The sequence below is a fragment of the Psammomys obesus genome, unplaced genomic scaffold (assembly GCF_907164565.1).
Source record: "Psammomys obesus unplaced genomic scaffold, mPsaObe1.curated_primary_1811, whole genome shotgun sequence".
Classification (NCBI taxonomy): Eukaryota; Metazoa; Chordata; class Mammalia; order Rodentia; family Muridae; genus Psammomys; species Psammomys obesus.
This window is the reverse complement of record NW_026586816.1, coordinates 6,435,323-6,445,751: the sequence shown is the minus strand read 5'-3', so window position 1 is coordinate 6,445,751 and position 10,429 is coordinate 6,435,323. Positions and strand designations below refer to the sequence as shown.

The 10,429-nt window shown below is 41.7% G+C and overlaps 1 protein-coding gene across 1 annotated transcript in view; it reads left to right on the top strand.

The window, feature by feature from the left end:
• Pcsk2 (proprotein convertase subtilisin/kexin type 2) overlaps positions 1–10,429 on the top strand; it is a 260,339-nt gene that overhangs the window by 19,456 nt on the left and 230,454 nt on the right. The window contains exon 2 of the mRNA XM_055602602.1: positions 9,548–9,652. Within this exon, the coding sequence (XP_055458577.1) occupies positions 9,548–9,652 (105 nt within the window). The remainder of the gene's footprint in view (positions 1–9,547; positions 9,653–10,429) is intronic.

Here is a 10,429-nt window from a genome sequence, read left to right as displayed (position 1 = left end):
TGTGTGTGTGTGTGTGTGTGTGTGTGTGTGTGTGTGTGTGTGTGTGTTGCTGCTTATTTAACTCAACACCTTCCACGTGTTGGTCAGGTGATCTGCCGCTCTGCTCCTCCATCTTCAAGGTGTTTGCTTGCTCTTTGCATCCAGTGAAGAGCCCAGATTGGCCTCTTCAGTCTGCTGTGAGTATAGGCCTGTGCCATCACACTTGGCTTAAACTTTGGTTTGGGGGTGGTGAACTGGTTCTGACAATGGGAGGCTGACAATGGGTACACAGTGAATTATGCTTAAAAGCACAAATCTGCTTATGTTAAAGTGGTTGGGATGGGAATTTTGACACTGCTTATATTTACCACCATTCTTTTAAAAAGACAAGAAATAAACAATAGCATGGGGAAATTGTTCCCTCGATTCAATTCTGCCTTTAATCCAGCCTTCCCCAAGCTGAGCTCTTACATAATCATAAGACAATTAGTAAAAGCATCAGGGAAGCATTGTTATTGATTATTAAGATTTCTACAAATTTTTCCAATTGCCTCACAAATGTCCTGTGCTCCAATGTGGGCTCTACCCCAGGGTCTGTAATGCACCTATTTAACTGCCCTGTTTCCTTTGTCTCCTTCAATTTTGAAAAGTTCTTGGTCTTTCATGAATATGACTTCAAAGACTCTCGTTGAGTTCTGGGCTTGTCTGACATTTCCATCTGATGGAATATACATTATGTATTTGTTGCTGGGGAGTTACATGGGAGGGTACGTCTTTCCTGCGGATACTGAGGCATATGACTGACTGCAGCATCTCATCAGAGGCAAGCGGCTCGGTTCAGCTCACTAAGGCGGGATCCTTTAGGTTTCTTTTACTGGCCTGCTGTTCCCCATTAACTTTGTCATCCATTACTTAGAAAGCTGCTATGAACATAGCTGAGCAAATGTCCTTGTTGAATGGTGGGGCATCCCTTGGGTATATGCCCAGGAGTGGTCAAGCTGGTTTTGACGTAGAGCCATACCTAAATTTCTGAGAATCCATCAGATGGATTTCCAAAGTGGTTGAACAAGTTTGCACTCCCACCAGCAATGGAGAAGTGTTTCCCTTTCTCCACATCCCTGACAGCATGCGCTGTCACTTGAGTTTTTGATCTTAGCTATTCTAACAGGTGTAGGAATAGCCAGAAACTGGAAACAACCCAGAAGTTCCTCAGCCAAAGAATGGATAAAGAAACTGTAGTGCATTTACTTACACAATGGAATACTACTCAGCTATTAAAAACAAGGAAATCATGAAATTTGCAGGCAAATGGATGGAACTAGAAAAGATCATTCTGAGTGAGGTAACCCAGACCCAGAAAGAAACACAGGGTATATACTCACACATAAGTGGCTATTAGCTATATAGTACAGAAAAACCATCGTACAATTCATAGACCCAAAGAAGCTAAGAAACAAGGAGGGCCCGAGGGAGGATGCTTGAATCTCACCCAGAAGGGGAAATAGACTAGTCATTGGGAGTGTTTGAAGAGAAGGAGCAGGATAGGAGAGGGAACACTGTTGGGAATGAGGATGGGGATCAGATAAAGGGCGAGCAGGGGCCAGAGAACAGAGGGCTTGCAGAGAGAAAAGCGACCATGGCCAGAGGCACCTCTTACACAAGCCAGAGACCTGCAACAGACCTGAGCTCCTGGAGGAGCTCAGGAGGATATGGGGGTGACTCCAGCTGAAACCTCTGATGGCAGAGGTCATGGACACTAGAGAGGCCACCCTCTAAGCAGACAGGACTCCCAGTGGAGAGAGGGGTACACTAACCCACCTACAAAAACTTCCACCCAGAATTTACCCTGCCTTCAGGGTATGTATGGATTAAGATTTATCAAAGTTCAAGGGAAGGTGCAACCGCCATCTGGCCCAAGCTGAGACCCACTCCATGGGGGAGAGCCAGCCCCTGAGTCTATTGATGGTGCTCTACTGCGTTTGCAGACGGGAGCCTCGCATGGCTGTCCTCTAAGAGGCAACAGAAACCTAGACTTACAGCCAGACATTGGGCGGAACGTAGGGAGCCTTATAGAAGACTGGGAGGAAGGATAGAAGGATCTGGAGGGGATAGAAGCTCCAAGAAGACCAACAGTCCTAACTAACCTGGTCCCAGAGGGGCTGAGGAGTCTGAAGCGCCAACCAAGGACCAGGCATGGGCTAGTCCTAGACCCCTCTCCATATCTATTCCCAATGGTCAGCTTAGCTTCCATGTGGGTGCCCCAGAAAGGGCATGGTCTCTGCTGCATGCCTTTCAGTCACTTCACCCTGGTGTGGCTGCCTTGCCAGGACATTGTGAAAGAGGAAGTACACAGTCCTGATGAGACTGGATTGCTGAGGCAGGTTTGTGCTGAGAGGGCAGGGATGAGAGGCAGAGGAGGGGGACAGAGGGGTGCCACAGGAGAAGAGGAGAGAACAACTGAGATGTAAAGGGAATAAACAACTAAATTAAAAATATTAAAATAAAATTTAAAAACTTTGTCCTCCATTGGTGATGCTCCCAGCCACATTTCCTTTAAAGCTTTTTTCTAAATGCTGTTCAATTTCCTCCATCACCTCCACAAGTCCACTGTAAGGAAAAATTTCCCTTTGCCTCCACTCAATTTAAATTTCTAAAACTCAGTAAACAAAACCAGAATAATAATAAAGTGTAGTCTTCCAAAACTCAGTGGTACTCAACCCCAAGTCCTTTTCTAGTGCTAAAATTCTCAGATTTATAGTGCCCTACTTAATAGGAAGTAAAAATGACTGTCTGTGCCACCCAGCACTGGTCAAAGGCATAAAATTTTGTGTAGCCAGAGGCATTATGGCAACGTTTTCTTTCCCTCGGTCCACTTTTTAAAACCCAAATCTTAAACATTACCCCAAGCATATGAGTAGGGTTAAGTAGAAATTTTATTCAAGAACCATTGAGCCTGGAAAAGGCATGTTAAATATTTATGTTAAATATGCCCTAGAGAATATGGTTTTTAATGAACAGGAACTAAATCACAAAAGCTAAAGTATTCTTGAGACTTTCTTTTGCATGCCAGTCCCCTGGCAGAGGTGGATGTGTTCTTGAACCCCCCATTCCAGCCACAGACTTGACCCTAGTGACGCTATCTCAGAGTCTCTATCTCAGCGCCTGCAGCTGACATCGAAAATGGACAGAAACTAATCTTATTACAGACTTCCACATTGCCTTAAAAGCTGAGGAAATAAAGCAATTTTTATTTGGCTATTTATTTCCTGTTATCCATTGGTAAGAGAAAAAAACCCCTAAACTTAGTAAAATAAACTCATTTTAAATGATCATGTTTGAGGTTAGAAATTCAGACAATGCGAAGGAAAGAAACCTAAATGGAGAGTAAGCACGTGAAAACTATTCAAACATTTAGAACAAAGGAACCCAAATAAGATGGTATATTTACCTATCAAGTTGTCAAATATTTAAATGTTATTCAATAGCTACTAATTTCATGTTGAGAATATAGAAAAATGGATATGTGCATTCTTATTCTGGCTTTGGTAGACTTTGGACTATTCAGCATTAGGGGAGACTTATGGAAACGTGCAGTTCCTTATCTCATTGAGCAATCCCAGGTTATAGCTAAATTTATTGACAGCCATTCAGCATCCTAGCATATGGTCTGCCCTGGAGAATGTTTCACACATATTTGAGAAGACTATATTTTCTTCTACTTTTAGATGACTATTTTGTGTTTTTTAAACCTTCTTGGCATATACCTTTGTTCATGTCTTCACTCTAATCTTCAGCCTAGCATTTCAATCCTAACGCAAGTAGGTCTTTTTTTTTCCAACTGTGTTCGTTACCTATCTACAGCTATAACAAAAGCCTGAGCTATAGACAGGAGACATATGCTGGTTCACATTTGCAGAGGCTCTAGTCTGTGGTCAGTCATCCTCATTATGTTATAGAGGGTGACACAGAAAAACCACTTACTTCACAAACTACGGGGGGAAAAGAAGAGTTCCTCAATGCCTAAAGTACCTCCTCTAGGCCCCACCTCCCGAAAATTTCACCACTCTCAAACAGCACTAGCCTGGAAATGAAGCCTTCAATACGTAGGCCTTTAGGAGATAATCAATCCAAACTGTAGCACCAACGGTGACTGACTGATCACTTCATCTCTCCCTGCCAGGTTGTTCTGTCTTTCAAAGACTCTGCTAATAAAGAGGTGATTTCAAAGTTTTCATAATTTCATGTCATTAGGTGGATTGTATTTCTGTCATCATAAAATGTTTTTCTTTGTGTCCATCAATACGTTCTGTATTAAAATTGCTTAGCCTGATACTGGTGTAACAATACCTATTATTTTACTATTGCTTTGATAATATATATTTTCACATTTGCTGTGTCAGCCTGTTTTGCGTTTTGACCTGAAATGTACTTCTAGCGAGCTGCGCATGATGCAGTCACAAGTTGCTTTTTTTTTCTTATCAATTCTGACGGCTCTAACTCTTGAAATTTTTAATGTTTTTACTTTATACTGATAAGATTTACATAGGCAACTTTTCTATCTCTCTCCTACATGACTATATGTCCAGTTTTGTATCACTCGTGAAATACTTGAAGCTGCTACAATGTCCGGTAGATAGCGCCTCCACCATTGCTATGTTCGCTTCCTCTATTTTCATGATTTGTTTGTTATACAAATTTTATTGTTATACATTATAGGCAACCAAAAAGTGGTATGTGTCGCTTCTTTTTTTTTCCTTTATATGTGCATCATTAAATAAGGTATAGAAAAAAGACTGTTACAAGCAAAAGTTCATTTATAATCTCAGTGTTAGTCAGCTGTTCATCAGTGTTGCTAAGCAATGAGACAAACAATAGCACACAAGAGCAGGACCATGAGAACAGCAGCACACAGTAGGAAATCCATGAGACCTCAGCACACAGGAGCAGCAGCCCATGGCCCATAGGCTCCTTTCCTTTGTGCCAGATATGAGGAAGAACAATGCATCGTGCAAACGTGTGGAGAAGGAGCCAGAAGCAAGAGTCAGGACAGGGCTGAGGTAGAGTGTGCCCCAGAGACACACCGCCCTGCCATGAGCTCAATCCTCCAGAGAGGCTCCGCATCCTGTCTTCCACCACCTCCTACCACCCTCAGCTAGGAACAGCGAAGACAGGAGCATCTGGGAGACTCCGAAGATCCCGACCATAGCACAGTCCTTTCCTACGGATTTGCCATCACTGCGACTGTGCGCTTTTTCTTGGAGAGTGCCAGAAATGGCTGAAATGCATTCCTTTCAGCCGAAGTTATTAATTCCTAGAGAGAAACTCTCATGCTTGTTTTTCTGGGACTGTATGGGTCTTTTGAAGATTAGTCTTGTCCAATACAGAACTGTTGATTAATGAATTTCCTTTTGGCATCAGGAATATGCTATCCAACTGTTCTGTGATCTCCATGACTTCCAATATGCAGTGAGGTAGTTTTGTGTGTGCTGTTTTGAGGGTTGCATTCCACACTGGAAATAAACTCAAAGCTTTGTGCATTCTAGTCAAGCACTCTATACTGAGGTCCATTCCTGGCAAAAAGTCCATTTTGAATCTTACTGAGCATCTTGCATACATTTTTGGCTCAGTGCTTGGGTGAGTCTCACATTTGCATATGTGTAATATGCAGTCTCCAACTTTATCCTATTCTGATCTTGTTGTGCTTCTTAGATAAGAATATTAATGCTGTTCATAAAGTTATGGACGTTTCCAGCCATTGTTCCTGTCTGTCTATTTTTCTTTAGAAACTTCTACTCTCTGTAAATGGTATGCTTGATAGTGTTTTGTTCGTTTTACTTCATTTCTTACTTATTACTCTAAGTAGGTCATCTCAATGGGACTATATTTGTATTTATTGATTATTTCTCTGAACCTAAACCTGATACTAAGGTCCTCTTTTTCATTTGATTATTTTTCATTTGATTATTATACTTTCCACCCTATAATTTTTCCCTTTTAAAATTTTTACCTGTTTATATTGTCTGTTTGATGATTCATCACTCTCATGTTTTGCTGTCGCTCTGTAGACAAGATGTCCCTTTTAGCCATTTGAACATATTTAAATGGCTGATTTAAAGTCTTTGTGTAGTACGTACAACACCTGGACCCGCGGGGAGGGTTCTTGTTTGTCCTCCCCGCTTTCGATGTATGGGCCACAGGATCATGTTTCTTTCTATGCCTCATGACACTTTTTCTGAAGGCGGACATCTTCAGAATCGCCATGTAGCAAATCCAAAAGTGAACTCGCCACCCCTGTGTTTGTGTTGGTGTTCTGGATCGCACTGTTGTGGTGATTTGTTTGTTCGGTGTGTTTCCTCGACTAATTCTGCAAGCTCTGTGACTTTTTGAATGCTCTAATGAATCTGCCCAGTCTCTCTTGTTTGGCCTGGTTGTCAGTTAAAGACTGGACTGGCATTGTCTTCAAAATAGTAACTGATTATTATTATTATTATTATTATTATTATTATTATTATTATTTGCTGGCAGGCTTCGAGTATGTCTGACAGTACATCTCTGATGCTCAGGTAGAAGTTTCCATCCCCATTTTATTTTTATTGTTCTTTTTTAGGGTATTTTTTAAAGTTTTATTAATTGCAGTTTATTCACTTTGTATCCCTACTGTAGCAACCTCCCTCACCCCCTCCCAATCTCACCCTTCCTCCCTCATCTCCTCCTATGCCCCTCCCCAAGTCCAAAGATAAGGGAGGTCCTCCTCCCCTTCCATCTGACCCTAGCCTATCAGGTCTCATCAGGACTGGCTGCATTGTTTTCCTTTATGGCTGCTCCCCCATTAGGGGGAGGTGATTAAAGAGCCAGCCACTGAGTTCATGTCAGAGACAGCCCCTGTTCCTATTACTAGGGAACTCACTTGGACACTGAGCTGCCATGGGCTACATCTGTGCAGGGGTTCTAGGCTATCTCCACGAATGGTCCTTGGTTGGAATATCAGTCTCAGAAAAGACCTCTTGACCGAGATGTTTTGGTTCTGTTGCTCTCCTTGTAGAGCTCCTGTCCCTTCCAGGTCTTTCTATCTCCCCCTTCTTTCATAAGATTCCATTCACTCTGCCCAAAGTTTGGCTATGAGTCTCAGCATCTGCTTTAATACCTTGCTGGATAGTCTTTCAATGGCCCTCTGTGCTAGGCTCCTGTCCTGTTGCCTGTTTTCTCCCTCTTCCTATGTCTATCCCATTTGCCTTTCTGAGTGAGAATTGATCATCTTACCCAAGAAGGGTCCTCCTTCTTGCTTACCTTCTTTAGGTGTACAGATTTTAGTATGTTTATCTATATTATATGTCTAATTCACTTATAAGTGAGTATATACCATGTGTGTCTTTCTGCTTCTGTGATACCTCACTCAGGATGATCTTTTCTAGTTCCCACCATTTGCCTGCAAATTTCATGATTTCCTTGTTCTTAATTGCTTAATAGTATTCAACTGGCCTGGGAGCTTCAAATAAAGATAAAGAAAGCCCTGTAAATATCTCACTTTATCTTTAGTTGAAGCTCCTGGGCCAGTTGCTCATTAGCCACAGTTGGCATTTCTAGTGTAGGCAGTTGCAGTGTTAGGTGATTGGCATGGACTGCCTTCAACAAATACCCCAAAGATGAAGCCTTCCTCAGTGAACAATGCATGGGTCACATAATCTTTATCCCTGTAAGTGGGACTTTCTGGATATTTTAGAGTGTCTGGGAATGGGGCTTCTTGAATAACTCCAACCCTGGGCACCTCCTCCAGTGCCTGTTAAGTTGCTATTGGACACAGATACTATGATTGAAGCAGTTGAGCAGCTATCTGCTTTCAAAGAAACTGTAGGATTTGGCATCAGCGGACAGATGGGGCAGGTTATAAACCCCACAGATGTTTGATTATTGTTGTCAGAGAACTGTCCTTGTTTAGATGCTCCTTGGGAAGCTGCCGGCTTCTTGTTGATTCTTAGAATTCTGAAATGGTTGTTTGGCAACTTTTCCAGGGTTTTAGTTGTTTTTGTGAAAGTGAATTTTGGAGATCATCACCTCATCTTTCTTGAAGGTCTCCTTGTCCCAAAACACAGCAGTGTCTTTAACTATTAAACAAGAACAAGAAAGAGAGAAATAAATTTCTAAGCATGTATCAGCAATGGAAATTCTAGTTACATCATGGTTTCTTTCATGACATAGCAAAAAGCTACCAACAGAGAGGTAAAAGTGGGAGTGTGAGATAGTATGTGAGAGGCAAATAAAAAAAGAACAACCCAATTTATATAATAATTCATGTGACATGTGTGACCAAGATTATTACAATTATTTAAAGTAATAATAATAATAATTTATTCTTGAGAATGGGCTGGTTTGGTGGGGGGGTATCCTTTATGCCTAATACTACTGAAAAATGAAAGAGTGAAAATTTAAAATTTGGGATCTTTTGTGCATTGTTTGTATTTTCCTGATACTATATGTTCCTTTTCTAATGATTACAGTTATTTAAGAAATATTTATGGCATGTTGAAATCCTACTTTATCTAAAAATTCTCAGATGGGTCCCATTTAATTTTGAATAACTTCTTCCAAAGCATCATGTTTCCTTTTCTTCCAAGCACTTGGTTGGAACACATAGCTACATTTCACCTTCAAATACATTGAATAGTGAAATGCTTTAATTCAGGAACTCCTTTGAAAAATGTCATGAAAACCAGTAATATATATACCAGTAATTACTGGATATATATATCCAGTAATATATATACCTATTCACATTATTTTCTTAATTGTGAAGCATTCAGCTAAATTAATTGTTCAAGGCAAGTGCTACAAGTAATAAATGAAGGAATGTGGAAGAGAAACAGAGACCTAGAACCCTTGGGTCTTCATATATATGCATATGTGTATGGAGTGTGTGTGTGTGTGTGTGTGTGTGTGTGTGTGTGTGTGTTTGTGTGTGTGAAACAGGGAGGTGCCCTGAAGTTACCTGGGACCATAGAACAAACAGCAGTACATGCTAGATCCTCTATGGCTCTTAGAGGAAGAGAAGATCTCTTTGCTGTGGCTTCTCTCTCTGTCCTTGGCACCCACACCTGATCTCAGGCACCGTTAGAATATAGGAAGACGGTGTGGAATCTGGCCTCGCAGCCAGCAGGCTCCTGTCAGTTTTCAGTGACCACACTGTTTCCAACCTGATACGTGCTACCAAAGAGTTACATGGAAACCCCGAGAAAGATTAGCTAGTTGACCTGCAAGAGAGTACTTTGTCACAGCACAGCCCTAGGGCTTCTGGGTACCAAGTGGTGTATAAACACTTGTCTGAAAGAAGAGCCTGGAGATTTTGGTATGTGAAGACAGGTTGTAAAAGCTACAACCTAGAAGAAAGAATAAAGGATGTTTGAAGAAAAGGGAAGAAATGGATGCCAGATGAGCAAAGTAAGGAAAGCAAGAACACAGAATGGGACTCTAGCACGAGGCGTGAACCGCATCTTCACACAGTTCTTGCTTACATGCCCTAGCCTGGTACCAGTACAAAAACTAACCATCCTGTTGTCTGTTTGGCTTTCCACAGCTCCCCTTCGCGGAAGGCCTGTATCATTTTTATCACAACGGCCTTGCAAAGGCCAAAAGAAGACGCAGCCTGCACCACAAGCAGCAGCTGGAGAGAGACCCCAGGGTGAGTCCTCAGAAACCTGAGTCTTTCTCAAGCCCCACTGCTACAGCAGCACTCGCCCAGTGGATGCAGAGGGCAGGCAGGAGATGCTGAAATGCTGGGGTTCTGTATGTTTTGATAGAAGAAATGGATCATTGGCAGACACTGTAGACTAACTGCTCCTGTTTTGTGCATAGTAAATAACCCCAGGCCACAAGCATATGGGTGGAGGAGGAAACACGAGTGCCTCACTGCCTTCTCCTGGTTGCAGATTGCCTGGAAGCATGATTTGGCCTATGACACACAATGTTTTACTGTTTATGGATGGTTTCTACTGGCAAACTAATGCTCTGAAAAAGTTTCTGTGTTTCATATTGTGAACAGAAAAATATGTACACTGGCTCCCTACAGGCTGGCCATCACCTACAGCTGGAGTCTGAGTATCCAGTCATAACTGCAGCCACAGAGCCCACTCCCCACTCTTCCCTGTATTCTCTCTACCCCCATCTGATGCTGACTCCTCTGCTGTCTTCTTTTATAATTTTAGTAATATTTTAATTAAAAAATACTTATGCCATCTACCCTTTCCCGTTCCTCTTTTCAACCCATTCCCTCCTCTTTGCTCCTTCTCAAATTTATGGCCTCTTTTTTTAGTCGTTGCTAGATTTTTATAAAAATAATTAAATATATAAACAAGAGCTGCTGAGTCCACTTAATGATACATATGTGCAGTTCATATAGATAGATGATAGATAGATAGATAGATAGATAGATAGATAGATAGATAGATAGATAGATAGA